This window comes from Drosophila mojavensis, unplaced genomic scaffold, assembly GCF_018153725.1.
Source record: "Drosophila mojavensis isolate 15081-1352.22 unplaced genomic scaffold, ASM1815372v1 contig_16, whole genome shotgun sequence".
In the NCBI taxonomy this organism is placed as follows: Eukaryota; Metazoa; Arthropoda; class Insecta; order Diptera; family Drosophilidae; genus Drosophila; species Drosophila mojavensis.
The window spans coordinates 9,774,662-9,801,649 of record NW_025318693.1 but is presented as its reverse complement, the minus strand read 5'-3'; the positions used below and the strand labels follow the sequence as shown (position 1 = coordinate 9,801,649).

The following is a 26,988-nucleotide window of genomic DNA, read 5'->3' as shown; positions in this document are numbered from 1 at the left end:
TGTTTGCTTTTTGAAACGGAGAGCAGAGTTCTTGAACATTAATGTTAAACTCAGATTCGTTACGGTTGGGTAACATAAGCATCTGTATATATGTGTGTATATATATTTATCAGATCATTTTCATTCATTGCATTTGGGGCATTGGGGCATTGCAAATTAACTATCAGCTTAATAATATTGCATTGGTGTTAAACTTCGAATATAACAGATCGTAATAATATGATCTAGACATCTAATCTATTATCGTAATACAAATTGAACAAGAAATGGAGCTTTAAAGCCTATTAGTAAAGCGGGATTACACTGTTTTGAGATTATCTCATCTCTCATTCGTAGATCATTTACTATGATAAATTAAATGGCAAATTGAGATAAATCGCAAAACACTAATGAAAATACCTAAACAATTTATGATTAGCATAGAAGGATTAGGTGATAACTACAAGTACTTTTGGGGTGTGCCAAATCGAATAATATTGATTTGATAAAAAATAGTCAAATTAACTGCAACTCTATATATCTATTGTCGTGACTTGAGAAATGTGAAAAGTCTGTAAGAAAGTTGCATAATCTGTAAAAAGAAACTTTACATATCAATTTTCAATAAGAATCCAAGCTCAACTTACATCCGTAAAGTGAATCATATTAACTTCCACCAAGCCATAAGCCGTTAATTTGCGGGTGCACTGAGAATATTTTATACAGATCAGCATCACTTTGCGGTATTTCTTACTGCCGTGATACCAGCTGTGGTTATACAATGCCTCATTCAAGCCCGCAGACTGGGAAATAATATATTTATGTATATAATATTTAAGAAAGTGCTTTTTAGTTAAACTCACGGCCTCCTCGAGCTGTGAGCCACGCAGGCAACACTCAAACGTGAAGGCCACCAGAGCCATGGTGGGGCCTAAGAACTTGGCAATCATCAGTTTGTCGCTTGCCTCGGACATTAAGTACAAATGAAAACAGATGGAGGTGGCTCCGACCAGATCGCTCAAAAAGATTGCCAGCTTGAATAGATCATTAAACTTGTCGCATAGCACATTGATCTCTTGATGGCGGCGTATCAAGCCGCTGATGTACGCATAGAACCTCTTCTCATCCACTGGATTTTCACTGTCGACGGCATTGAGCTGCTCTATCTGCCTGCGCAGGCCATTCAGATGCATTCGCAGCAGCGTCTGAAATGCAATGAACAAGGTGTCGAAGGTGGTGAAAAAGGTGACGCCGACGAGCATGGCGTAGACGTCGTAGATCCACACGAATGGATAAAGTAAATGGATCTGTCGAATATTGTACGGTAGCCAGCCTCCAAGCAGCTGTTGGTCCAACAGGATGGGCGCATTCCGATCCTCATAGGCGAGTATGTAGAAAATAATCGGTGCAATGCTGAAGCCACCAAGAGCGACAAATGCAAAGAGACCGACGTAGCCTTTCCGCTTCTTGAGCTGCTCATATATCTCCGCCACTTGGAGGTGCCGTTGTGTGGGCAAATCCCGTGGAAATTCTCGATCCATCACGTTGATGAAGTCGATAATTTCGTGTCGCTTCGTATACAACAATATTCCACGAATGGCATAATATACCGAAATACTCAAGACGGGCAGATTTTGACTGGAAGTCACGCCTCGATGCATCGACCAGAAAATATCAAATAAATTGACACCAAAGAACCAGATGTCCAAAGAAAAGCCCGTAAAGAAAACCAAGTCCGATCTGTTGACAATACGGCCCTCATCATTGCGATAAAACTTAAAGTGTAGTAAATGAAAGAATTGCTGAAACTTCTGAAATTCAAAGAATGCCTCAATTTTAATGGGTTGATTTATGTTATCCATGTCTAGGAATATCTTGCACAAAGCTTTTTCAAACACTATAATGCGTTACTATGCACTACGTCTATATATACGGAAATCTAGCACCAGCCCACAATTGGATAATAATTGCCAGTTGGTTGCACCAATCAGGACTTTTTTAATTTCGCATTCTAATTGTTGGTTGGAAGGTGATATTGAATTGGAAAATTAGTGGGTGCAAAAAAAAAAAATAATTATATCAAGTAAGAGTGCGCTATATTGGGAGTGTTTGCCTAGGAGATACCCTAAACCCCAGCCGAGTTACATTTCATTTTACATATGATCATTATGAAACTCTAATTTTCTGTACATTTGACAAATAGAATACAATGTATTTATCCAGTACAAATACATTCCAATAATTTACTCGTTTTGTTCTGAAATTCTCAGTTTCAAAATTACCGGTTTTATTTCCCGTTTTTAATGTGTCGATAGGATCCGAAATATTGCGTTAACGTTGCTCAGTTTCGCGCTAACGTTACTCATCCGGCGTTTACGTTTGTTTTGGTTCTGCGCTCAGAGCGACACATGGAAAATGCCATATGCCAGAGCGAGACAACAAATCAGCTTGTCTCGCAACTGCATCCCTGGTCTGCACATATGAATAACGTAAATATTGTTGAAAGCCAATACAGTAAAACCACTAAATTGTTGTGCAAAATAACTACGCATATAATGGAACAATTAACGGTAAGCTATGCTGCAAAGAATTGCCAATTACAATTAATTATTTACCCACATTTTATGCGCAGGCATGTTTCGGACGCCGTCAATTGGCCAACGAGCTAAAGCAGAAACAGGTGAGTGCCGTGTCGAAAATAAATACATAGGTGCACATACATATACATATCAATGCTGACCACATGCAATACCCAACTAGGCCATAACAGATCAGCTGCTGCAGCGCATACTCTACTCAAAGCGATTGCTAGTTGATCATGTGGAGGCTCTGGAGCAATGTATGCAAACCCATCCCGAAAAGGCAACCGGCCGGCAGTTGCTAACCACGCGGAGTGCTTGTATTTTGTTGGGCGGCACCGTTCTACAGCACCTGGTTACTCCGCGTGGCCTGCGATTGTCCCTGATGCCATCCATCCTCCTGACCACGACATTTGGCGCCCTATGCGTCGTCAAAAGCGTTTTTGTCTGCCGCAACAAAATCGTGGAGCGCAAACTCGAGGAGCTGGTAAAGACCATCGATGAGTTTGGCAATTGCATAAGGCGCAACATGACCTACTTTCAAGAGATTATCATTATGAAGCAGGCCGAGCTGATTGAGTGAGAGATAGAATAATGAATCATCTGATCTTGAAATTAATTGTCCGCTCGTAGATCACGTCAAATTGAACGCGCCTGGGACTGCATTACGGCGGCTAAGGAGGTCACCGAAATCCTCTATGATGCGACACGCAAGCTGGAGCTCGACTATCCCCTGCCCCCCAAATACGGAGCCTACTATGCGCCCATGGAGGAGCTGCGCGAATGCGAATACTTTAAGAACAATGTCACGGACTACAGTCCGAAGCACATTAAGGTGCTTACTGTAACTGACCGATTCGACAACTACATATTCAACTAATCTCCTATATTCACTACAGGACTTTCACAACATATTCGCCTATGTGCAGTCACAGTATTTGTTGCGTCTGGCGCTGACCATTATGACGCGACCTTCTATATCGCAGCTGAGCGAGGAACTGGTGAAGATCGAAAACCAGGTGCGACAGCTCGTGCAGGAGGAGGAGCAGCATTTCAAGAATCTATCGATTGCTATGCAGAACAAGAAGCAACTGGAAATCGAACAGCTGCACGCAGCCAAGGCTGAGCAACAGAAAAGCGGTCCCATTGCGGTGCTGCAGCACTCGTCCCTGAAGCTCAGCGCCTGCATGGTGGCTGTGGCCGGCGAGTGCCAGGCACTGGATGTCACCCTGCAGAAGTTGACCGCCGCCGAGGCGGCCAAAAAGAACAATGCAGACCAGCTCGTGGCTGTGGCCAACAATATGCGTGGTATTGAGAATGCCCTGGCGGTGTGCTGCGATGATTTCCAGCGGCTGATGCTCGTCTATAACAAGTTTCTGAATAGCAAATTGGATCTGGGCGTCGATCCGGCTGAGAAAAGTAAGTCGCCCGCCAAACAAGATGAATTCCCGGAGAGTATTTTACGCGTCGAGTACTCGCAGCATCCCAATGAGCCGCAAAAGTGCGATGACTTCTATGCCTACATGTACGACGAGCAGGAGGCGCGACAGTTCGAAGACGAACAGCCAGCACCGTATCCGACACCCGAAAAGGAGCTGCTCAACTTCGAGAAGCGCATAACCAAGGGCAAATTCAAGCCGGTGCTGAGGCAGCTCAAAGATCGCATCGATCCCATTCGCCGGGTGATGCTGGAGAAGGAGCGCGAAGTGCTCGCCGCGAAAGGCATCAATGTTGACGAGCTATTCGGCCAAGTGGAGCAACTGGAGCAGGACCAACAGCAGCAGGAGCAGCAAGCACAACAGGATAATCGCCTAACGGAGCCAGCGAGTCCCAGCGACTCGGAATCTGATTCAGCGGATGAGATATACGAAAAGCGCAGCAAACAAATCAAAGAGCGCGACAATTTCGCAGAAATGCGTCAATTTCTTGCCCAAAAAGAAGCCGTCAATCTGTTCCAGCTGGATGGTCAGATGCGTCAGCTGCTGGCCTCAAAGGCAGGTGACTCACTGCCGTCACGGCCAGCCCCTGCCTTGGAGGAGGAGCTGATCGAAAGTGAATGCTAGACCCCCATTAGTCGCATTATCTGAATAGTTTCGCAATTCATCTATAAACATTTCAAAGATAAGCAGCTGGCACAGCTGGCTGCAACAGTTTGTCATCGGCCTCTCTCTGACTGTTTTTCGCCTTTCACAGTTTTCTCGGATTCTTTTTTTCGTGCTGTACAAAAAGTCAAAACCAAATAACAATAAACAAATTTAGAGAGAATATTATGGCATGTATATAGTACTTGAATCTCATGAATTGAGAAGCTTAACTATTGTTCCCTTATGTAGCACACTACAGTGGTTGCTCGCTAAAAAGAATTGAGCCGATTCTTATATTTAACGCTAATATTTTGACATTGTTAAAGCATATAATTTTAGAGCGTTTTGTTTAATGCAAATATGTTAGCTGAAATTTGTACTAAAGGTTGTTTATACAGCAGTGACTACTGTAGGTATCTCATCAAAAATTATCAAAAATTAATGTTATATTACATGCAATTTGAGATATACGTAGATAATAGTCTAAGATATATATGCGCAGCTAGTTTTGCATGACTCAGACTACAGTACTCACTCGATAAGTACAGCAGGACAAATTATGACACGTCTATTTAAATTGTTATATAGTTGAAAATTTAATTTTACAGAATTTTACTCACTGCAAATATTTACAATTCTTTATACAGCAGTGAGTACTGTAAATATATATTGCAAATTCTATATTAATCAAATAGGGATTTAAATAGAAAATCGTCTAAGCCTATGTAAACAACTACGTATGTATATCCTAGACTACAGTACTCACTCGATACTAAGAACGTTAAGTGATTATATGTCAAAGTTACATTTTAATATACTAAATCAAAGCCTTTAAAGTTAGCCCAGAAAATTTGTCACTAGCCGTCCCTCAAGCACTGGCCACTGTATCAGTTCAAATATACATAATTCCTTGAAAATGTTTATAAAAATGCATTTTATTTCACAATGATTACAAGCTAACGAATCTTAAGTACAATACAAACATCGATGGCAACACTAGACCCTAGGGATACGAAGGCAAGTCTCCACGCAGGGAGCTGGAGTATATGTATATATACCTCATATATGTATATATATATATATGTATCTATATCCCATATACTATATTCAATATATACAAGCAAATGCATGCACGCAAAGTCTTGTTTGTGTGGTGGCTGAAACACTTTCGTGAACATCTTTGGCTCGGAGCACGTGCAGCAGGCAGGAGCAGGCGTCGTCTCAGGCATTGGGGGCGCCCGTTGAGCCAGCCGCGGAGGCGGCGGCAGCGGCGGCATTGTTGAATTTCGTGGCCACCGACACCGGCTGCAGCTGCGAGAAGGCAGAGAGATTGCTGCCCCGCACACTTGTGTAGCGTATGGGCTGGACGCCGAAGTCGTTGCCCTTGAGCCGACGACGCACGCAGACCACGATGAAGCCGATGATGAGGCCGGCGACGACCACGACGCTGGCAATGATTACCGTGAGGATGATGTAGCGACGACGCAGAAATCTGGGCGGATCATCCTCGACGGCGCGATACTTCTTCGGTATGACCATGTTGCAGATCTGCTGGGCCGTTAGATTGGTCAGCGGCAGGGCGGCCAGCAAGTAGGGCGTGTCGCAGCGGGCGACCGCCAGATTGGGCGCCTGCAGCACTTGAGGAGCGCCGGCCTGTTCGAGTGCCTGCAGCAGCTCACAGCTGCAGTACCAGGGATTGCCGGCAATGGCCAGGCTGCGCAGTCTTGGCCAGCTCGTCGTGTTGGTTGCGTTGAGTGTGAGCGTCGTCAGCGCGTTCTGCGAGATGTCCACCTGCGTTAGATTGCGGCTGGTCACCAAATCCACCAGCTCCAGTCGATCCAGCTTGGGATTGCGCGCGCAGTCCAGTTGCTCCAAGGCGGGCAGCTGCAGAGCACCGAGCTCAATGGTGCGCAGCATTGGCATTTCACTGATGTTCAGGCGACGCAGTGCATCCAGGTGGCGGAAGCTCTGGGCATCGATCTTGGCCAAAGGATTGCCCGCCAAGCTAAGCTGCTGCAGGCTCTTGCCCAGGTGCTCCAGGGCGCCTGGCACCACAGTGAACTCGTTGCCCGATAAGTCCACCTGGTAGAGATTGCTCATCTTGGTAAAGAGATCGCCGGGCAGCGTTAGCAAGCCATTGTGTGACAGATCCAGGCGCTGCAGATTGGCAATGGAGGCCAACGATGCCGTTGTCGCCGCATCCAGCACACTGAGGCGATTGTGGGCCAGCGCCAGTTTCCTCAGCTGCGGCGTGTGCTCGAAGAGCTTGCGATCCAGCCGCGAGATACTGTTGTGGCTAAGATCCAAATCCTTCAGAGCAATCGGCTCGTACTTGGTGGTCTTGAAGGGACCCCGAAACAGATCCGGCTTGAGCGCATCGTCTTTGATCTCATTCCAGCTGAGATAGAGAGCCTCCACATTGGGCACGTCCATGAAGAGCGGCACCTCCAGCTGCTGTATGCCGCAGTGCCGGCACGAGAACGTCAGCGTGGCATTCGTGGCCGGCAGCTGCTGCAGCACCCGAATGCGGTTGCCCGAAAACGAGGCAACAATCTCCATGTCCGCGTGCTGGCTGCCAAACTCCGGCGGCCAGCGGGCCAGAATGTGCTCGAAGTTCTTCATAGCGCAGTTGAGTGTCTGGTGCAGGCGATGATTCGTGTCCTGGGCGGACAAACAGGTGCACGTCGCGCAAATGTTCGCCACGGCCTGGTAGGGCATGCTCTCCTGCTGGGCCAATGCGACACTCAGCAGCAGAGCCTCCGCACTGACAAGCTGCAAGCAGTTATATTTTTGGATTAGAATGGTGTATATATGTAGATATTGTATAGTATATGGATATGTATGATGTGTATAAAGTAATTGATTGATGGAATTGTAAATTCAGCCATAAATTATACATATATATTTTTTTAAGATTATTTAATATATTTATATATTTCACAATTTATTTTAAGGTATTATATTCATTAATAAAAGAATTGTGCACTTAATGCATTTACTTGTATTAAATTATTTGTTCAAATATTATTATTGTTATTATTATATTTACTTATTTTTATTTTGTAAAAAGTTAAAATAAAATCATTGTCAATAGTTCATAAATTTGTTAAAAGTTTTAAAAATATATACCAAAAAAATTATATACATATATTATAAAAATATTATAGATTTCAGACTAGACTCGCATTGGCCTTACATATTGAAAACTTGTATATGATTAATTTTAACGTCAATAAGATTATTGTGCACTTATCAAAATACCTATTAATACATATGTATATACAATATATAAATACATATACTAAATATTTACTATCTTTATACACATATATACGTTATAGTATATATTCATAGTAAATTTCATTAAATGATGTTTTTTTTTTTTTTTTCAAAATTCAACGTACCATAAAAAGGTTTCCCCAAGTAGAGAATTTATACCATGCATGCACACACACATATGTATAATATAATATGTACAATATATAATGTATCTGAACAGTATCAATATATGTACATAATCTAACTGAGTATTGTATTTAGGTGCTTCATAGCAAACCCCAACCACAAACAAAAAACAATTTCAGATAAGATAAGAAAACCACTGAAATTTTAGATACACATGCATACATATACGACTATATATAATACTATATGCCTGAATATTTGTACACTCACCAGTAGCAAAAATGTGTACTTCATACTGTCGAAGTTGTAGCTGTATTTCTTGAAATTCGATTAACAATTTGGTCGTTTGTTGGTTTTTATTGATTAAATTACAATTAAAAACACTTTTGGCTATTAATTACACTGTTGCTTTTGTTTTCTTTTATGGATTGTATTTGTTCAGTTGAAATTGATTGCACTGCGAAATAAACAGCTACCACGAGCACCTCTCGAAGTAGAATTGAAACTAAGGTAAATGATTCAAACCGCAGAGCGCGTATTGAGGCATTATTTGTTTTGATTAGATATCAGCTGGGTGAGAGAGCAACACTTGCCGTTACACGCGCTCTCCCACACGCTCACACAGACGATCTCCCTCTCGCTCACTCTCGCTATCCCGAACACTTACTTTCGCTCTCGGCTAAGCCGCTGTTGGCTGCATGCGCAAGTATTTAGTACAGGGTGTCTTGGGAATGTTGTTGTTGTTTGTTCTGCAGCAAGGCCGTCTCTTATGTTGATGCACCCAATGCCAGACGCCGACTGTCTGAAACAATAGACTCCGACCTGCTATTGTTATTGTTTTTCAATTTGAGCCACAGCGCGTCAATGATTTCGGCGGATAAGATAACGAAATTGTGTCGCATTCAGCCGCAAAAGCAACACAGTTGACTCACTTGCTGTCACTCTGCTCGATTCATATACACATATGCATAGAAAGAGAAGAATTCCAGTCAGAGAAAATATATTAAAGAAATGCCGACTCCAATTAGACTCGTAGAGGCCAATTGCAATGGCAACGAGCGTGTGTGTCACTACGTTCCATTGAACTTTGCGCCATCATTTAGATACACTCACATATACTTATGAATATGTACATATATACAATATGCATGTGTGCGTGTATGTGTATGCATTGATACAGCGAGACAAATTGAGTCGTTCAAAGAACATGCAAATTGATGCTCAGCAACAACAACAACAACAACAGCAACATCACCAAGTGTCGGCAGCTGGTGTACACTGTACAACAAAAACAACAACAACAAAATAAGAAAAGCAAATAAATGTTTGGGTCGCACGCTGTGTGGCAATTGGTTGCATAAACAAAACAGACCCCGAGCTGACTCATCGATATTTGTATTCGCAGTAAATTTTAATTTTCTTTTTATTTTCTTCAGATTTTGTTGTTTTTTGTTACACGCTTAGAAACCGCAGACAACAACGTCGCGACGCTGCACGCGTCGCCTTTCCCACTTGCAACACGAAACCCGTTTACAACTTGTTGTTATTGCACTTTTGCAGCTGCCCGCCGTGGCTCATCCTCATTCTGGCTCTTAAATCAAACGAACAGCAACAGAAACCGAAAGCGAAACTAAAGCAGCAGCAGCAGCGGCGGCCTCTGCGACGATCATTACCTGTGCTGCCTGTTGCTCAAATTCAACTGAAACTGGAAATCGTTCAGGCAGCAACAAAAGCAGCAGCAGCAGCAACAGTCGCAGCAAACATTCTCTGTCCATGCCTTAAGCTGGATATCGATGGCCGTTCCCACAAGTTGGAAGCGACTGTCCCCTTTGGCACCCCTCGCCCCCGTCCGTGCTCCACGAGCCACCCCAAAAACCGGTCGCTGCCCGAATTTTAGACTGTGGCACATTGTTTATGCCACTGCCGAAATGCGCAACTGCGCGGCTGCGCATTTCAATGCTTTAATATTAATGTGCAGCAGCTGTGCCTGTGTGCCTTAAATAATGGCTCCAAATGCAGGAAAAGCTCCGTCGTGCAGAGCTCGTTAACCGTTGATTTGCGTGCATTTCCGGTGCGGCAACTTTAAAGGTTAATGGCATAAAGACGAGATTTGTAATTAAGAACAAACATTTATACGAGCTACATATATACACACGATGTTAACTACACCCCTTATCTCATATGCATATAGTAATCAATCGCCGTGGAGAATGCCGCAAAGCCCAGGCCGCCAATAATGCCTGCCTTAATGCCCGCTCGCAGACCAATCAAGCCGCCGGTAATGCCGCCTGCATAGGTGCCGTTACGCCAATCGGTGACGCCACGTTGCTGGTGAATAGAAATGCAGATATAAGAGTGAGCAATAGACACATCGCCGCTATCTCACTTACGCTTTCGATGGTGCACTCAACCACAGAGAAGACGGCGCCAATTAGCGCGAAATTCTTGGCATACGAATGCGTTGTGCCGCGCATCTCACGCAACACCTCACGCGCCGTCTGTTTCTTTTCATTGGCGAACGGATCGGCCATATTTGGATTCACCGAGGCGCTGAACAGACCCAGAGCTGCGCCCAGTCCATAGCCTGACAATGGAAAACCACTAAAGCTGAGTAAAAACCATCATGAATACACTCCCAGTTTCAGCTCACCCATTACACAGGCCATGGCGCTCTTGAAGGCACAGCTCTCCACGGCTGTTTCGATGAGCTTCTCCTCGTTTGTTTTGATTTTGACCGGCCCATTGCCTTTGGGTATTACTATATTCTCGCGATATCTGTTCAGATTGCCCACAAAATGCATGGCCATTCTGTCAAGCTCTGCGGTGTCTAAGACTCTGGACTTGGGTGCCTCAGCAACCTTGGGATCATCCTTGGGTACCACTGACATGACTGTGTTTTAGTAAACAATCTATTTTTTATACAGTATTTGGATGAAACTATGTAAATTTGTGAGGCGTGTGGAAATAGTTAAAATTGTTATCACATCGTAAGCAGCAGCTGTTGCGTCAGAGTTGTCAAGTACCATTCCACTATTTCGATAACAGCCCTATCGATTGTCGACAAATTAACGATTCGTTAAGTTAGCTTTTAATTTAAAAATTGGGCAAATGTCGGTTTTCCTCTAATAATTTGTACAATTAATTTATATATTTTTGGTTTATTAATGAACTGGCATATACTTAAATATTACATTTTATTGCTATCACAAGTTGATTATACACATACATATACCAAATGGAGAAAACATTCAGAAATAATTGTCAGAAATGTGTCAAAAGCTTCGCCTTAATTAAAGGCATAAATTAGCAGCAGAATGACACAGAAGCCAATTACCGCCCCTAAGATAAGCGAATCTCGTCGCTTTTTGATATTGATGCGCTGTATCAAACTGCAATATACAAATAAAAATTAAGCTAGGCATTTCGTAAATATAATTGTCATTGTTATATTACCTTGATATTAGGGGAAAACGATTGGAAATGTCGTTGAGGCGAGTCTGCAGGCGCTTGAATGCTTGTCGTTGTGCATGCAGGTTATCGCGCGTCTCAATGGCGATGTTTATCTGATCATTGACCATGTTGCTGGCGCTACTCAGGTGCCCGCTCTCCTTCATATACATCTCACGACGACTCAGTCCAGAGATCGATGGACTACCGCTGGTGGCCAGCCCAGAGCCGCGCAACAGTTCCTCTCGCTCGATGCGCATCGTGTGATTGGCACAGATCTTGTTGAATTCCTGTCTGTAGCCCTGGAGTATTTCCCTGTGCCGCTGCAGAGTGTGCATTGCAGCGCTTCCAGTTGCGGGCAGCTCCGACATCGATTCATTCAGTGTTGATAGCTGCAGAAATCAATTGGATCACTTGGATAGGATTTGTAGTGTTTGACATATATGTAACTTACTTTGTCGAGCATTTGCTCTATATCAGCAGATAGTGAATCGAATACATGCTCGCCGAGCAGAGGTGATGTGTCAGCAGCGCTGCTGTTGCTGCTGCTTATGCTGCTGCCAGCTCCGATTTTACTGAATGCCACAAGTTTGAGGTCGATTTCATTTTCCAGGGTGCGCGCCTGCTTGCGTAGCACTTGGTGTTTGTTTCAAAAAGCAGTATAAGCACATAGGCAGGTGAATAGTTTAGCACATATATTTACCATCGTAGCTAGAGCCAACCATTTGCATTTGATTAAGATATTAGTTTTACTTGCATGCACAACAAATACAATGAAATTCAACTTCGGATACTAGGGCTACAGTAACCAGGTCATTCGGTATTTTTCTTTATCACATTAAATAAAGATTATCTGTAAAATGTTTCAGTCTAAACTAGGAACTTGGTTTGATTAATTTTTGAAGATATTCTATTTCCGCATCAAAATATAAACAATATACATATGTATTTTAAAACAAAGAGACAGTATTTTTTTATTTCTTTAATGGCAATCGATAATTATTAATCGATTATTGCAGACATCATATGTGAATTAATTGAACGCGTTTTTGTTGCCGGCAAACGTCGAAAGCATTAAACTTTAATTTAATAAAGTATAACAGAATGGCGCAAGCCCAATCAAATAATGACACACGAGTGCCAGATGAAGAGAGTGATCTATTACAAATCAAGCCGCTGTAAGTAGCCAGCAACTTTCTTAAATGAAGAGTGATGTGAATTTTTCCCTCTTCCAGTGGAGCTGGCCAAGAAGTGGGACGCTCCTGCATCATGCTGGAGTTCAAGGGCAAGAAAATAATGTTGGACTGTGGCATACACCCGGGACTGTCTGGCATGGATGCCCTGCCCTATGTGGATTTGATAGAAGCTGATGAAATTGACTTGTTATTCATATCACAGTGCGTATTAAAACATTCAAATTTTAATTGCATTTTAAATATATTTTAATTTGATTGTTAGCTTCCACCTGGATCACTGCGGTGCTCTGCCATGGTTCCTTATGAAGACAAGCTTTCGCGGTCGCTGCTTTATGACACATGCCACCAAAGCCATTTATCGCTGGATGCTCTCAGATTACATTAAAATCAGCAATATATCAACCGAGCAGATGCTTTACACGGAAGCTGATCTGGAGGCATCCATGGAGAAAATCGAGACAATCAATTTTCACGAGGAACGGGATGTGATGGGTGTCCGCTTCTGCGCTTACAACGCTGGCCATGTGCTGGGCGCTGCAATGTTTATGATAGAGATCGCTGGCATTAAAATCCTTTATACGGGCGACTTTTCGCGTCAAGAGGATCGCCATTTGATGGCCGCCGAGGTGCCGCCCAAAAAACCAGATGTGCTGATCACAGAGTCAACCTATGGCACACACATACACGAGAAGCGCGAGGATCGCGAAAGTCGTTTCACATCGCTGGTGCAGAAAATCGTAATGCAGGGCGGACGCTGTCTCATTCCGGTCTTCGCCTTGGGCCGTGCTCAGGAGCTGCTGCTGATATTGGATGAGTTCTGGTCACAGAATCCGGATCTGCACGAAATACCCATCTACTATGCCTCCTCGCTGGCCAAGAAGTGCATGGCCGTCTATCAGACCTATATCAATGCCATGAACGATCGTATTCGCCGTCAGATCGCTGTGAACAATCCATTCGTCTTTCGTCACATTTCGAATTTGAAGGGCATCGATCACTTTGATGATATTGGGCCATGTGTGATCATGGCGTCGCCGGGTATGATGCAGTCGGGCCTGTCGCGGGAGCTCTTCGAGAGCTGGTGCACAGATCCCAAGAATGGCGTCATCATTGCCGGTTACTGTGTGGAAGGCACTTTGGCCAAGACCATTTTATCCGAGCCAGAGGAGATCACTACCCTGTCTGGTCAGAAGCTGCCGCTCAACATGTCCGTCGACTACATATCCTTCTCGGCGCATACAGATTACCAGCAGACAAGCGAGTTTATTCGCATGCTAAGACCCAACCATGTGGTGCTCGTCCATGGGGAACAGAATGAGATGTCGCGTTTGAAGCTGGCGCTGCAGCGTGAATATGAAGCAGATGCCAGCACGGACATCAAGTTCTACAATCCCCGCAACACTCACGCTGTAGATCTCTATTTCCGTGGCGAGAAGACAGCTAAGGTGATGGGTCATCTGGCAGCGAAGAAGCCAGAGGTGGGCAGCAAGCTCTCCGGCGTGCTGGTGAAGCGCGATTTCAAGTACCATCTGCTAGCACCCTCGGATCTGGGCAGTAAGTAGAATTAAGCAGCAATTCAGGTGGGCAGCTCTTACTCAATCTCCGCCCCTTCTCTTTCAGAGTACACCGACATGAGCATGTCGGTGGTCACCCAGCGTCAGTCGATACCCTGGACCAGTTCCCTGGCCACGCTTCAACTGCTGCTCGATCGCATTGGCGCTGGGTGTGTGGAGATCATTGAGCCGGATCGCAAGCTGCGCGTCTTTAATTGTGTCGAACTTACCGTGGAGCAAAAGATTATTATCATGGAATGGCATGCCACCCATGTGAATGATGTCTATGCGGATGCCGTGCTGGCCTGCCTAATGCAATCCGAGCTGGGTGGCACAAACATCAAGGGTGCCACCAAGCAAACCAAATCGGAGGAATCCCGCTTTCGCGAGTGCCTCATCGAGACGCTGCAGGACACTTTCGGTGACAGCTGTGTGCCCAAGCTATTCAAAGGTGACTTGCTGCCGGTTACAGTCAGCGGCAAGCACGCCGAGATCAATCTGGAAACATTGGTAAAAACTAATTCACAAAAGGGAATAATTATAATATTTACAAATTCTAAATCTCTTCAATTACAGACTGTGCAATGCGCCGAAGATGAGGTGCTGCGGCAAATGCTAAATACCACCGTGCAGAAGCTGCACCAAACCTTGGTCTCTGTTCACTGACACAATTCCAAAACTGATATGAATCCTCTTGATTAATCTTTATTAGTTTTCCATTCAAATGTTGTACAATAAAAGTCGCAAATTATTTATTTATCGTGCAGTTCGGGTTTTGGCTATTTGCTCCTTGAGCACCAGAATGCTGGCGCGTTGCTCAGGCGGGAGCTGGGCAATCTGATCGTCAGATAACTGCAACACCTGCATAATGAGTGCGGCCTTCTCCTGGTCTGAGGCATCCGATGGCAACACGCCATGAGCCCCCAATCGACTTTGCAGCTGCAGCGCCGCCGATTGCTGCTGCTGCGTCACTGTCTGCTGCACCTGTGGAGGCGGCTGCTGCTGCTGTTGCACCGGTCCTGGTGGCATGGCACCACGTAAACGAGGATCCATTGGACGCTGGCGTGGATCGCTTGGGTATGGAATGGGTGCGGCTGGCGGTCCTTGCTGTTGTTGCGGCTGCATTTGAGCGCGAGTGCGTGGATCCATAAGTGGCGGCGGTACGGGATTGGGCATGGGGCCTGGCACCTGGCGCATGTCCTGGTCCAGATTACGACCCATCATACGTGGATCCATATTAACCGGCCCACCGGGCACCATGCGCAAATCGATGTCATTCGAGTGCATATTATTGAAGTTCGGCCCGGGCACAGGCATGGGCTGCATCGGTCCAGGACCACCAACACCCCCTGGCTGTACGGGCGGCTGCTGCTGCGGCGCTGGTTGTTGCTGTGGCGCTGAGCCCATGGGCATGGGGCCCGAATTAGCGTGAGGGTTGCCACCCAGAACGGGAGGCATTTGGTTAGCCTTGAAGAGCATACCCAATGCCTGTTGCGGATCAACAATGCGCATCACCACCATGGCCTGTAGCAGAGCATAGGCTAGCTGCGGATTCAGCATAAGCATCTGACGTGCTTCTGAGGGATTGCTTACAATGCAGAGCTTCATTTGCTTCATCAGCTCGTACATCTGCTCCGGCGGCAGGGAGGCAACTGTTTTGGTAATCAATTCAGGTGCATCGTCTGGGTCACAGGGTTCGCCATACGGATTCTCTACTTGTGGTCCCTGCAACAGCTGCTGCATCTCCATGCGTGATTTCTCTGTACACGCATTGTCCACTCGCAAAGTGCGCCCACCAATCTCGTAGCCATTGAGATTGCGCATGGCACTCAGTGCTGTTTCCTGATCCTTGTACTCGCAGAAGCCAAACCCTTTGGGTTTGCCGCTCTCGCGATCAAACACAAGTCTGTAATGGAAATTTTATTTATAAGAAATTCTGATTTACAGATCACTGGGGCTTACTTAAGCGAAAGTACCGGGCCAACTTCACTAAAAATTTCCTTTAGCTTCTCTTCGGTAGCTTCGTAGGGTATGTTGCCTACGAACACTGACCGCATGGATTTATCCATAATACTCTGTTCTTGTGCTTTATCGGTCATTTTGATATTGTTTATTTGACGTTCGCTAAATAATATTATGAATTGTTATTAATTATTCTGAATGCGAATGCGAACAGTCGGCTAAAAAAATTCCCAATGATGCAGCCACACAGAGTTGCTCAGCACAGTTTAGTGTTGGCAAACACTGAAACGCTGAAACCATAAGTTTTACAGCACTCTAACGCCTGGTGTTGTAATTTTTCATTTGTCGCAAGGTGAAATCGAAATGACGGCTATTTAATAGTGCAAAGTGAATTTAAATCACTAAAAATATCACCAAGTTGTGGCTAATAAAGGCGTGCATCCGTTTAGCATAAATGCCCGAAAGAAAATCTATACCAAGTGCATGAAAAACGTGATTGAAAATTTACTTTGTGTGTAGCACACACACGCACACACACATGAAGATAAACGCAGCAATGGCCTCGCACTCGCACTCGCATTCACAGCATATATGTATATAAAAGCTCAGTTGTATATTGAAGAAGGAGCGCACAAAGCAAAAGACGAGAAGAAAGATTTCTGTGTCATTGAACGAGGCGAAGAGGCGACGACCAGACCAAGACCAAGGAGCTCCCAAACCACAACGCAGCAATTATATACACATACAAAATACATACATACATATATAATAACAGCTGCAGGTGCCCCATCAAGGATACTACGCTCTGTTCCATACCCCCGCATGTTTATTGGAGAAATCTTGCCCTTGCCTTCAACAAACACACACACACACATAGTACGATCGATATTGACGCCGCCTGTATATAAAAGTTTTTATTGAACACATATCCCATACAAATGCAATTACAATTCATTTACAATTAGTGCTCATAAAACATTGTTGTCAGTGTGTGTGTGTGTGGACTTCTCTCCTTGAATGAATTCAAAAGAGAGCAGAGAAAATTAAAGAAACACAAAGCGGAAATACTCGGAAATTGTGTCTACCTTGTTGTGCATGTGTGTGTGTGCGTGTGTGTGTGGGCAAGAATAGCAAACGGTAGTGCTTTGTGCGTATGTGGAAAATCAACGCATCAGAATACGAAACGCAATCAGAGCTCGGCATAGCCCGCAGTTAGCTGTCCTGAGCAAGATCATACTAACACACACACACCGCTGCAGCAGTAGCAGTAGAAGCGAGAAGGTAGGTAAAGAAGAAGGTGGCAATTGCACTCTTCACATGAGTTCTTTTTAGTTTTGTAATGTAAATGTATGTACTCATTGGAGAAGAGGTATCGATGTTTGTATGTATGTGTATGTGCTCGCTCACGCACTTTTGATTTTTGTGCGACTTGTTCATCGCTTTGCATTGTAAGCTTCGCTCGAAGGAAAAATCAATAGCAACAGACGTAGACATTGCTGCTGTTTTTATTTTTGTGCAGCCCCAGCACAACCCTTATACGTGTAGTGCCCATATACGACAAATACATACAACAACAATATTTAGATAAAATAAATCAAACAAAAAATTACACATTGTGCATGTGCACGAAAAAAAAACAAAAAACTACGCAAAAAGTTGACCATTTCCAGCGGCATTGCCAGTGCTTAACAACAACAAAGCAGCTCTAGAGTAAGTGTAAGTGTGTGTGTACTAACAGTACGATTGAGTACTTGTAACGAATATCGATATTCTTAGTGGGCATTTAGATCATAGTGGGTAATTACGGTACATTTAAACAAATATCCCATAAATACTATTAACTTGAAAGCATTGCTTAGCTAGATTTTGTCGATAAATAGATTAAGCACAAGGAAAGTGCTTTTCTGCTTTGCAAAGCATGATAGATAATTAGAGAATCATTTCTGTTGATTATGGTGAGCAGCTGTTTTCTTACTCAGCTGGAATTCTTGCATAAAAGAAGGGCTTCAAGATACAAAATAAACTTCCTTTCTATTGCTGTTAAGGTGCGACAATGCATTGGAATGCAAATGTTTACACATATCGAGTTATACCAATAATATTGATAACGAAAATGCCAATCGCGCATAGCAAATATTTTTGAAGCCATTTGAAACGCTTGAAAAATAAAGTATTTGATCATATTATTGAAATCAGTTATTTGTATATAAAATTAAAGTAAGTTTTGCATGCATTATTTTCTTAAATTATTGATCTGAATCGCTGGCATAAATCATTTGAAAATCACAGTCACTGATGTTTAGTGTGTTCTGTATTGAAAAGTCACAGTATTCGCTGATTCATTGCATTTATTGCTCATGCCCAGCAAATAACTCGTCATTATCGCGATGTTGCCGTGTGCTCATCGTCCTCACAAGTTGAATGCACAGAAAAAGCTGTTCCAAAAGTTGCTGTTGTTGTTGCTGCTGTTGGCACAACTGGGCATTCCATTCCATTCCATTTGCACTCGGCACTCTTCTTCCTCCATAGCAAGCAGTTCACAGCCGGACGAAGCTTTAACCGATGCTGTTGTTGTCTCCGTTTCCCGTTCCCGTTGCACACGCACACACTCGCTCATCTTCATATGTGTAGCTGCATAATAAGCACTACGATACATACGCATATTTATGTTTATTTGTTGTTTCTGATTTCGATTCACGATTCACGTCCTTTGCTTAGTCGCTGCCTCAATTGGTATTTGTGAGAGAGACGACACACTTGAATTTCCCATAGCCAGAGCTTTTGCTCTGAGCAAATAAATAATGCACGTTTTCGCAGATTATGTGGCAACGATCCGGGGTTTGCATTCTTTGCTGTTGCCATATCAGTTTGATATCAGTGTCAGCTTACGGCAATTATTATCGAGCTTCGCATAAATATATGTATCGTATATACACACGTCTACATCACGTACAATTTTGTTATTTTTATTCTCTTCACTTGCAGCGCCGCTCAAGGATTGAGCAAAATGGCCGCCACACGAACAACAGCACCAAAAGTCACAGTTTTATGACTCTAAATTGATATTGAGCGAGACAGAGAGTGAGAGAACGTAAGAGGTCGCGTGCAGTAGCTGCAACCGTACGAGCTTGATTAACCAGCGTTAGCAGCCCAATCATCATCATGGTGGACAGTGTGCAGTGTCCCGTGTGCACCTTGTACCTGCATGCGGGCATGAATCTCTCCGATCATCTGGAGACACATCCCAAGGAACAGGTCATCAAGGCGCTGGTGCAAATGACCATTGTGAACAACAATGGCATGGGCAGCGCCCTGGCAGCAGCTTTGCTCTCAGGCGATGGCGCCACGAGCTCCACCTCATTGTCAGCCACGAATGCGGTTGATGTCAAACCAGTTGTACCAGCATCTTCACCACCACCACCACCTCCACCAGCACCACCAGCAACAGCTGCAGCTGCAGCGGCAGCAACTAAATCAACAACAGCCAAAGCTGCGTTGCCCAGCAGCAGCAGCAGCAACAGCATCAGCAATAGCAGCTGCGGCAACAATAACAACAATAACAAATTGAGCAATCCACCGATAAAGGCAGTAAAAAACGCGCCACCCACGACTGAGGCGCCAGCCAACACATCAAACACACCCACCACAAGCAGCGTGACCGCCATCTATTCCGAATATCGCTATGAACAGCAATCCCAGCAGACGCCAACGGCACCAGCTGCGGTGCACAGCTTTGCACGTGGTGCCACCACGCTGGTCATACCACAGGCGCCACACCAGCAACAACAGCCGCAGCAGCAGCAGCATCAGTATCTGGCCTCACAGCAGCAGGCTGCCCACTTTGCCCACCTTCAGCAACAGCAGCAGCCGGCCCTGAAGTATACCTATGCAGCAGCGCTGCCACCGCCGCCACCTCTGCAGGTGAGTGTCTCAATAGCTTTCCATACATCTTGTATATCAATTAAAAATATGCAATCCTCTCTTGCAGCTCTTTGCGCAGCAGACAACAGCAACACAATCACATCAGAAGCCACCGCCCGCCTATGGCGCCGCCATCAGTCAAATTAGATCTCAGCATAACCAAAACAAACAGCAACAGCATCAGCAGCAGCAGCAACAACAACAACAACAGCAGCAGCAGCAGCAACAACAACAACAGCAGCAGCAGCCACAACAGCAACATATAACCTTGCAACATAACATTAACCTTGCACCACCGAGTGGCAAGCATAGTAAACTCCACACGGAAATCTTCCTCAATCCACCGCCACCGCCACCGCCACAGCTCACGATTCCGTCAGCATTGTCGACTGCCTCATTAAGACTGCAATATCCGCCACAGCATCAACAGTCCCTTGCAGCAGCCGGCAGCAGCAGTAGTAGCAGCAGCAGCAGCGGCAGCAGCAGCAGCAATTATGCCGTGGCTAGCTGCGTGGCTGCTAGCTCCTCCTCTGCCTTGATGTCCTCCATTGCCGTTGGACGCGCTAGCAGCAGTCGTCAGGCAACCAATTCCCCATTCGGTGCGCTGCTGAATGCTGCGGCGCAAGCTGCCTGCGCCTCTCCCGCCTCGTCCAGTGCGTCTGTTCTGCGTTACGCCGAGTCGCCAGTGGCTCACTACTTGGAGCGGGAGAACGGCGACTTCATTGTCCAAGAAACTCCCAAGCACATTGTCGAGTGCGTGGAGAAGGAGGACGGCGAATTCTCGGTGATTGAGCGCATCTATCAGTCGCCGCCCAGCGTACTGCACATACACGACGATGACGAAGACGACGAAGAGGAAGACGAGGAGGAGGACGACAAGGGGTAAGGCCCTGATAGTGATTTTTAATATGCTTATCACAGTCAATATTCTTCTTCTTATTAAAACATAAAATTCTTCTGTTTAGTTGGGCCAACAGCGATGCTGAGGACCACCTGAAGCTGGAGGATCATGTAGAGGATGGCGACGATGAGCACGAGGATAGCCGTAGTAGAGCTTCACACAAGACCACAACGAAAAAGTCACGCAAAGCAAAGGCAAATGGACGGAAGCACAAAAGGGTCAACAAGCATCAGCCGGATGATGAGGATGACTTCATGAGCATAGGCAGCAGCTGCGCCGAGAGCGAGCATCAGCAGGAGCAGCAACAACAGCAGACTCAGCAATCGCATGTCCCACAGGCTGCGTCGCCCGCACCTGGTCCACTATCTACGGCGCCCTCGACGAGCAGTGGAGCAGCGGCTGCCGCGTCCTGCAGCACCAACTCGAACAAGTCGAAAAAGAATCGTGTGACCGTGCTCAGCGATGTGCCGCTCAACATGAACGAGTATCTGGATCTTGTGGGCAACATTGTGGCTTCCAGTCGAATTAGTGCCACGCGTCCGTTTGCCGCTGTGGCGCCCATACCCTTGGTCAAGGTGGAGAAGGAGGAGCCCATGGATGACTACGATACCGTCAGGGATGACCTGCAGGCCATGGAGCAGAAGCATAGCCTGGAGCATGCCAGTGGCAGCAGCAGCAACAGTGGCCATGGCACCACGAGCGTCATCCGAATGGCCAGCACCAGCAGCGCCGCTACCACTGCAAATGGGGCCAACGACGATCTCACGCAGCCGCCGCCCATGAAGGTGGAGGTGGAGCCGACGGTACTGCTGCCGCAACGCTTTTCGGCGCCAGCGCAGCATCGCGGACCCAAGAAGTTAGTCATCAAGCCAAAGGCCACAGGGACGGCGTCGGCGTCGGCAACGACCAAAAAGACTGATAACAGCGCTGCCAGCAGCAGCAGCGGCAGCGGCGCCAGCAGCAGCAACAGCGCCGAACCGCTCAGCATATCATCGAAGGCATCCGCAGAGCCGTTGCAGATCAAGAGCGAGGCTGGGGAGCATGTCTCCAGCAGTGGCAGCATATTGGAGAAGCATTTGACCAATAGCTACGCCGCTCAGCAGGCGCGGAAGCACTCGGCAGTCAACGACGACGATGCGCGCGTGCTGCTCGAGTTTGCCAACTCGAAGCAGCAGCCGCCGGCGGGCAACAGCAACCAGACCACGTTCGTGGTGAACGCGGCAAGCTTTGCGTCGGCGGGCTCCGTCTTTGCCAGCGGCAGCAGCAGTGTGCCGAAGCCAGCTAAGCCGGGCGACGAGTACATTCTGCCAGATAACAATCTAGAGGTGGATGAAATCGTAATATCCTCCTCGTCTTCCTATGCCTCCGACTCGCAGCACGATCAGCTGCAGCAGCAGCAGCAGCAGTCACATCAATCGCAGCAGCAGCCGGCAGCGCAGCAAGCCGTACAGCTTTCGCAGCAGCCGTCCTCCTTTACAGATTTCAATTTCCTGTACCATCAGCATGGAACCCCAACTGTGACAGCAGCAACAACGACGACGGCAGCAGCAGCAACCACTGCCTCAACCTTTGCACCATTTGGCTTGCAACAGCAGCAGCAGCAGCAGGTGCTGCAGCATCCGCAACACGGCTCGAGCGAGGCCACCAATGCCGCCACGCTAGCCTCCTCCTCCAGCAACTCCTCAGTCCTGGATCAGGATTGCTCCATGAATGCCACGTTTCGCGTGGGCAAACAGCAATCCACAATGGCCTCATGGTATCAGCCACAGTCGCAGTCGCAGTCGCAGCCACAGCCACAGCCACAGCCCAGCACTTCCCACAGCTCCAATGTGGAGCAGTCTAGCAACTTCATTGCCGCACTTGCGGCTGTGGAGTGCTGCAGCGTGGCAGCCGTGGACAGCGATGTGAGCGAGGCTAAGTACTTGGATCTGGATGCCTGCAAGCGGGAGCAGTTAAGCAATAGCAGCAGCCACTTGCCCTCGGCTTCTGCATCCACCACATCCTCGTCCTTTGCGGCCGCCGCCACCGAGAGCAGCTTGGTGGGTGGCCTGGGTCTGAACATACGCACCGATGAGAAAATGCCCGCAAAGGGTGAAATCTCCGAGCAGGAGAGCAACTGTGACATTGAGAACTCATGGAGTCAATCGGTAACCAATATATTCATATTGTATTTATTTAAATGATCAGAATCATATACAGTTCATCTATATATACACCTTATCTATCAGCAATCCTGCAAATATATTGACGAATCTAGAGCCAAGAAGCTTTTGATTGTATTATTTGTCCAGATTATTTATTTATTGGCATTTATTTATATATATGAGATTAGGTATCTCTCTAGTCCATAGACTCTCACGTCAATCATTAGAAACTTTTCCTAATTTTTATTTCGGGATCCAAAAGTCGCATTTGGTTTTTAAGTCACATCATTTCATTTATATAGTTCATCAACTGTCATTCATTTCAGATGTACGGCGACTTGTCACAGCGATACTTTAGGAACCAGTTTGCGGATGGCTACAATCAGCAGCTGGCCGATTGGCGCCAAGATTACTATCCGGCGCAGGATCTCAGTGGCCAGCAGCAGCCGGAGCGTGAGCAAAAGCGGTTAGTATTTGGCTATTCCTGAGCATATTCTTATATATTTCAAATTTTGCTTCGCCCGCATTCCAGTTTTGATTTCAACGCTGTTGCTGCGGAGTATGCGCATACGGCGGGTCAGCTGGATGTCTCGCCGGGCTCGACTAGAAACAATCATTTGCTCGATGCACAGCCCACCACTTCCTCGTCGTCGTCGGCATTGTTGGCTGGTCCACCAATAGCCTCGACATCGCGTGCAGCTGCTGAAGCGGAGGCTGTAGCTGCAGCCCTGGCGCAGCGGAAGCCGCCGCGTCGCAAGATCTACAAGTGCCCGCACTGTGTGGCCATCTTCGAGAAGCTGAAGGAGCGCAATGCGCACATGATTGGCGAGCACAACTATGTGCGCCAGAATCGGCGCCTCATCTGCACGCAGGCTTTGGTCAATAGCACCTTGGTGGGCTCGCAGGAGCAACAGGCGCAGGGACAACAACAGCAGCACCAATTGCTGCAAGCAGCGGGGCACAGCAATGCCGACATTATGCATGAGGATTCCAAGGATGGCATTATTAAGATTAAGCAGGAGCACTGCCACGATAAGCAGGATGCCTCCGAGCAACTGCTGGGCCATTCCGAGCTGCCGGACGTTAAGGACTCCGGCTTGCTCAATGGCAGGGATGAGAATGGTCGCGAGCCGGATATGAAGCCGCCGGCAGGCGTCACAGACCTGGACGAGAAGCCGGCCATACCGCCGCTGGCGATGACTACACCAGCGGCCAAACTGGCTGCTCTATATCGCATGCTCATCGCGTACAACGAGTCCAAGCTGGGCCAGGAGCGCAATAATCTCAGCGAACTGGAGCAAAAGGCCATGGAGAAATCCATATTCCTATGCTACGTGTGCCGCACCGACTTCCCCTCTGTCAAGCTGTACGATGCTCATCTGACTGAGCATCCGGCCGAGTGTTTCACCTGTGGCAAGAAATTCTATCGCTGGAAGAACTTCTCGCTGCATCTCAAGCGTCACTTGGGCTGGAAGGAGTTTGGCTGCTACATCTGCGATAAGAAGTTCGTGGTGCGCAGCGCTCTGGTGGAGCACATGCGCATGCACACGGGCCAGACACCGCTCAAGTGTAAGATATGCGGTAAGTAGTGGAATAGCAGTCACAGGCATGCAAAGTAATCGTTTTTTGTAATTGTAGGTAAAAAGTTTAAGCGGTATTCGAACCTAACACAACATCGCAAGCGTCACACCAAGATCCTGGTGCGCAAGAAGGAGTATGTGTGCCACTGCGGCGAGGTGTTGCCGTCTAAGGCGCGCTTCCTGTGGCACAAGGAGACGCACGACTTGAAGCCCAAGTGCTGCCCCTATTGCTGCGATCGTTTTGTGCACGCCAATTCGCTGCGCCGGCACATTCGACTGGCTCATTCGGATAAGTTTGACTACGCTGAGCCCATGGAGTGTCCCATGTGCAAGCAGATCTTTGCCAAGACCTCGATCAAGGCGCATATGGCGACGCACTCGACAGATCCGCAATACGATTGCGCCATTTGCAACAAGAGCTTCTCCACCAAATGGAATCTCAAAATACATTCGTGGGTGCATGCGAATCGCACAGCCAAGCCGTTCAAGTGCGAGTACTGCCCCAAGGCATTCGTGCGCGAGCTGGACTTCAAGAATCACATGAACGCCCACAAGCAGATCAAGCCGTACACGTGCGAGTACTGCGGCTGCAAGTTCATACGCAAGTACAACTATATGCGGCATCGGCGGGAGCATCACGGCAATAAGAAGTTCACCTGCGACCAGTGCGACAAGTCTTTCCATCGGCATTATTATCTGATTGAGCATCGACGCATCCACACAGGCGAGCGTCCGTTCCACTGCACCATCTGTGGCAAAAGCTCGACGACAAAGACCAATCACAATAAGCATCTGAAGATACATCATTCACGGGATCCATTCACCGTGGAGGTTTAAATGATATATACTAACCAACCAACTAATTGACTACTCTAAACTAAAGTTTAATTCATTAATTAGATAGCTGTTCATGGCTCTTCTCTGTGTGTATGTGTATGAGTGTGAGTGTGAGAGTGTGTGCGTGTCTTGTGTGTCTGTGTCTGTGGTTAATTACAAGAAAAACAAACTAGTATTACCTATTGAACTATATACATATATAAACATACACATAAATACATCTATATAGTTTACATATGCGAATGCCAATTCTTGATAAACAACAAAAACAAAACATGAAATCAATTTATCATAATATAATAACATTTTACTAATCGTACATTTGAATGTGGTTTAAGAAACTTAGCTAAATGTGAATGTGTTAACCCCTTTCGCTCCACTTTTCGCTTCCTAGGCAACACTTCAACTGTCAACCCACTCACACACGCACACATACACTCACCCACACCCACACAGACACTCATATACTGCACCTAAAAACAAGAGCTAGTTTTAAACACAATTATTTCAAAATGAAATCGCTTTAATTTTTGTTCGATTGTAATCATATTTACAATTAGTGAAATGACATGCCTAGTTCAGTGCAATATTCATTATTATTATCATTTATTTTTACGCCGTAGTCTTAAAACATCTCAACTTTAGTTTGATAACATTTCTTTGTAATCATTTGTAGTTACTTATCTCTATGTAGATACACACATATATATATATTTTTTAATGTCTAATGCGTTTGTAAATGGCAACACAAATCTAGTTAATTTAAGTTAGTTGCAATTGGTTTAATTATATAACGACATATATACATTTATGTATGGGTCGTTATACTTTTGAGTTTTCCAAACTTGAGCACATTCTAAGCCACAAAAACACACATGCACACACCAATACCAATACCTACACCTACACCTACATATAATATAGGACATTATACAAAATTGCAAGCGACCGGTTTAGAAATTGTTATATAATTTACGTATTTTTTAAACTGAAGAGACAAACTGTCTACCAGCGATCGAAAGTAAACGAACACAACTGTCATATTGAATGAATAAATCTAAAAGTAAATACCATCTCGATGTTTGTAGAATATATATATTTATATAAATAAACATATATAAATATATATAATACATATAAATATATATTTAATTTGTAGTAGTTGCAACTTCTCTAGGCTTATTTTTAATAATTGTTTGCGATGGTTTCGATTATGGAGCGATTAGTTAAAATTTCTAGTTTGTAAGCAAACACACACAACAACATAAGCATTATGAGAATTAATTAAATAATACATTACCTTATAATATGGAAAACAACCAACAAAACCACTTTCAAATATTTACAACTTACATACAGATTTCAACAAAAATCAATGAAAGCAAAAAATTAAAAAAAAA

At 45.6% G+C, this 26,988-nt stretch overlaps 8 protein-coding genes across 10 annotated transcripts; 3 read left to right on the top strand and 5 right to left on the bottom strand.

Annotated features, from left to right (window-relative positions):
- Positions 1-53: 53 nt before the first annotated feature.
- On the bottom strand, positions 54-1,862 carry LOC6572845 (odorant receptor 88a). Of its 2 annotated transcripts, XM_001998915.3 has the most exons (3): positions 843-1,862; positions 627-782; positions 54-571 (listed from the first exon to the last, which is right to left on the bottom strand). In XM_001998915.3, exons 1-3 carry the CDS (start codon positions 1,839-1,841, stop codon positions 521-523), a joined length of 1,206 nt encoding a protein of 401 aa, XP_001998951.1. In that variant the 5' UTR covers positions 1,842-1,862; the 3' UTR covers positions 54-520. The 2 variants fall into 2 exon arrangements, with proteins under 2 accessions (XP_001998951.1, XP_043863119.1); XM_044007184.1 differs by having other exon boundaries at positions 627-1,862.
- Positions 1,863-2,169: 307 nt separating this feature from the next.
- LOC6572846 lies at positions 2,170-4,823 on the top strand. Of its 2 annotated transcripts, XM_015166623.3 has the most exons (6): positions 2,170-2,549; positions 2,612-2,659; positions 2,740-3,137; positions 3,192-3,393; positions 3,458-3,977; positions 4,040-4,133. In XM_015166623.3, the coding sequence occupies exons 1-6, from the start codon at positions 2,388-2,390 to the stop codon at positions 4,048-4,050; spliced, it is 1,341 nt and encodes a 446-aa protein (XP_015022109.1). In that variant the 5' UTR covers positions 2,170-2,387; the 3' UTR covers positions 4,051-4,133. The 2 variants fall into 2 exon arrangements, with proteins under 2 accessions (XP_015022109.1, XP_001998952.2); XM_001998916.4 differs by having other exon boundaries at positions 2,171-2,549; positions 3,458-4,823.
- A 734-nt stretch (positions 4,824-5,557) lies between these two features.
- LOC6572847 (carboxypeptidase N subunit 2) lies at positions 5,558-9,706 on the bottom strand. The gene is made up of 3 exons (XM_032733620.2): positions 8,715-9,706; positions 8,318-8,532; positions 5,558-7,414 (listed from the first exon to the last, which is right to left on the bottom strand). The coding sequence occupies exons 2-3, from the start codon at positions 8,339-8,341 to the stop codon at positions 5,864-5,866; spliced, it is 1,575 nt and encodes a 524-aa protein (XP_032589511.1). The 5' UTR covers positions 8,342-8,532; positions 8,715-9,706; the 3' UTR covers positions 5,558-5,863.
- Positions 9,707-10,156: 450 nt separating this feature from the next.
- On the bottom strand, positions 10,157-11,078 carry LOC6572848 (mitochondrial import inner membrane translocase subunit Tim22). The gene is made up of 3 exons (XM_001998918.4): positions 10,698-11,078; positions 10,438-10,631; positions 10,157-10,375 (listed from the first exon to the last, which is right to left on the bottom strand). Exons 1-3 carry the CDS (start codon positions 10,933-10,935, stop codon positions 10,220-10,222), a joined length of 588 nt encoding a protein of 195 aa, XP_001998954.1. The 5' UTR covers positions 10,936-11,078; the 3' UTR covers positions 10,157-10,219.
- A 146-nt stretch (positions 11,079-11,224) lies between these two features.
- Positions 11,225-12,420, bottom strand: LOC6572849 (Golgi SNAP receptor complex member 1). Its single transcript, XM_001998919.4, has 4 exons — positions 12,198-12,420; positions 11,949-12,130; positions 11,501-11,886; positions 11,225-11,436 (listed from the first exon to the last, which is right to left on the bottom strand). Exons 1-4 carry the CDS (start codon positions 12,223-12,225, stop codon positions 11,334-11,336), a joined length of 699 nt encoding a protein of 232 aa, XP_001998955.2. The 5' UTR covers positions 12,226-12,420; the 3' UTR covers positions 11,225-11,333.
- Positions 12,421-12,504: 84 nt separating this feature from the next.
- Positions 12,505-14,998, top strand: LOC6572850 (cleavage and polyadenylation specificity factor 73). Its single transcript, XM_001998920.4, has 5 exons — positions 12,505-12,672; positions 12,730-12,891; positions 12,953-14,244; positions 14,311-14,753; positions 14,820-14,998. The coding sequence occupies exons 1-5, from the start codon at positions 12,599-12,601 to the stop codon at positions 14,907-14,909; spliced, it is 2,061 nt and encodes a 686-aa protein (XP_001998956.1). The 5' UTR covers positions 12,505-12,598; the 3' UTR covers positions 14,910-14,998.
- Positions 14,933-16,442, bottom strand: LOC6572851 (cleavage stimulation factor subunit 2). The gene is made up of 2 exons (XM_001998921.3): positions 16,206-16,442; positions 14,933-16,149 (listed from the first exon to the last, which is right to left on the bottom strand). Exons 1-2 carry the CDS (start codon positions 16,340-16,342, stop codon positions 15,000-15,002), a joined length of 1,287 nt encoding a protein of 428 aa, XP_001998957.1. The 5' UTR covers positions 16,343-16,442; the 3' UTR covers positions 14,933-14,999.
- A 66-nt stretch (positions 16,443-16,508) lies between these two features.
- Positions 16,509-25,650, top strand: LOC6572853. The gene is made up of 7 exons (XM_032733619.2): positions 16,509-17,486; positions 19,191-20,126; positions 20,194-21,008; positions 21,092-23,174; positions 23,498-23,637; positions 23,704-24,752; positions 24,810-25,650. Exons 2-7 carry the CDS (start codon positions 19,368-19,370, stop codon positions 25,586-25,588), a joined length of 5,625 nt encoding a protein of 1,874 aa, XP_032589510.1. The 5' UTR covers positions 16,509-17,486; positions 19,191-19,367; the 3' UTR covers positions 25,589-25,650.
- Positions 25,651-26,988: the final 1,338 nt, after the last annotated feature.

What these genes read in the sequence shown, in the direction of transcription:
- LOC6572845 (XM_044007184.1), bottom strand. Translation starts at nt 1,841, where the DNA reads ATGGATAACATAAATCAACCCATTAAAATTGAGGCATTCTTTGAATTT. An exon ending in ATATGATTCACTTTACGGAT is followed by an intron (nt 572 to 626) that starts GTAAGTTGAGCT and finishes TTCTTTTTACAG; the next exon opens with ATTATGCAACTTTCTTACAG.
- LOC6572846 (XM_001998916.4), top strand. Translation starts at nt 2,388, where the DNA reads ATGGAAAATGCCATATGCCAGAGCGAGACAACAAATCAGCTTGTCTCG. An exon ending in ACGAGCTAAAGCAGAAACAG is followed by an intron (nt 2,660 to 2,739) that starts GTGAGTGCCGTG and finishes ATACCCAACTAG; the next exon opens with GCCATAACAGATCAGCTGCT. An exon ending in ACAGTCCGAAGCACATTAAG is followed by an intron (nt 3,394 to 3,457) that starts GTGCTTACTGTA and finishes TATTCACTACAG; the next exon opens with GACTTTCACAACATATTCGC.
- LOC6572847 (XM_032733620.2), bottom strand. Translation starts at nt 8,341, where the DNA reads ATGAAGTACACATTTTTGCTACTG. An exon ending in AGTACACATTTTTGCTACTG is followed by an intron (nt 7,415 to 8,317) that starts GTGAGTGTACAA and finishes AACTGCTTGCAG; the next exon opens with CTTGTCAGTGCGGAGGCTCT.
- LOC6572848 (XM_001998918.4), bottom strand. Translation starts at nt 10,935, where the DNA reads ATGTCAGTGGTACCCAAGGATGATCCCAAGGTTGCTGAGGCACCCAAG. An exon ending in CGCCATGGCCTGTGTAATGG is followed by an intron (nt 10,632 to 10,697) that starts GTGAGCTGAAAC and finishes TTCCATTGTCAG; the next exon opens with GCTATGGACTGGGCGCAGCT. An exon ending in TTGAGTGCACCATCGAAAGC is followed by an intron (nt 10,376 to 10,437) that starts GTAAGTGAGATA and finishes TCTATTCACCAG; the next exon opens with CAACGTGGCGTCACCGATTG.
- LOC6572849 (XM_001998919.4), bottom strand. Translation starts at nt 12,225, where the DNA reads ATGCAAATGGTTGGCTCTAGCTACGATG. An exon ending in GGTTGGCTCTAGCTACGATG is followed by an intron (nt 12,131 to 12,197) that starts GTAAATATATGT and finishes ACAAACACCAAG; the next exon opens with TGCTACGCAAGCAGGCGCGC. An exon ending in CGTTTTCCCCTAATATCAAG is followed by an intron (nt 11,437 to 11,500) that starts GTAATATAACAA and finishes TGTATATTGCAG; the next exon opens with TTTGATACAGCGCATCAATA.
- LOC6572850 (XM_001998920.4), top strand. Translation starts at nt 12,599, where the DNA reads ATGGCGCAAGCCCAATCAAATAATGACACACGAGTGCCAGATGAAGAG. An exon ending in CTATTACAAATCAAGCCGCT is followed by an intron (nt 12,673 to 12,729) that starts GTAAGTAGCCAG and finishes TCCCTCTTCCAG; the next exon opens with TGGAGCTGGCCAAGAAGTGG. An exon ending in AGATCAATCTGGAAACATTG is followed by an intron (nt 14,754 to 14,819) that starts GTAAAAACTAAT and finishes CTTCAATTACAG; the next exon opens with ACTGTGCAATGCGCCGAAGA.
- LOC6572851 (XM_001998921.3), bottom strand. Translation starts at nt 16,342, where the DNA reads ATGACCGATAAAGCACAAGAACAGAGTATTATGGATAAATCCATGCGG. An exon ending in GGCCCGGTACTTTCGCTTAA is followed by an intron (nt 16,150 to 16,205) that starts GTAAGCCCCAGT and finishes TTTCCATTACAG; the next exon opens with ACTTGTGTTTGATCGCGAGA.
- LOC6572853 (XM_032733619.2), top strand. Translation starts at nt 19,368, where the DNA reads ATGGTGGACAGTGTGCAGTGTCCCGTGTGCACCTTGTACCTGCATGCG. An exon ending in CACCGCCGCCACCTCTGCAG is followed by an intron (nt 20,127 to 20,193) that starts GTGAGTGTCTCA and finishes CCTCTCTTGCAG; the next exon opens with CTCTTTGCGCAGCAGACAAC. An exon ending in GCTCAAGTGTAAGATATGCG is followed by an intron (nt 24,753 to 24,809) that starts GTAAGTAGTGGA and finishes TTGTAATTGTAG; the next exon opens with GTAAAAAGTTTAAGCGGTAT.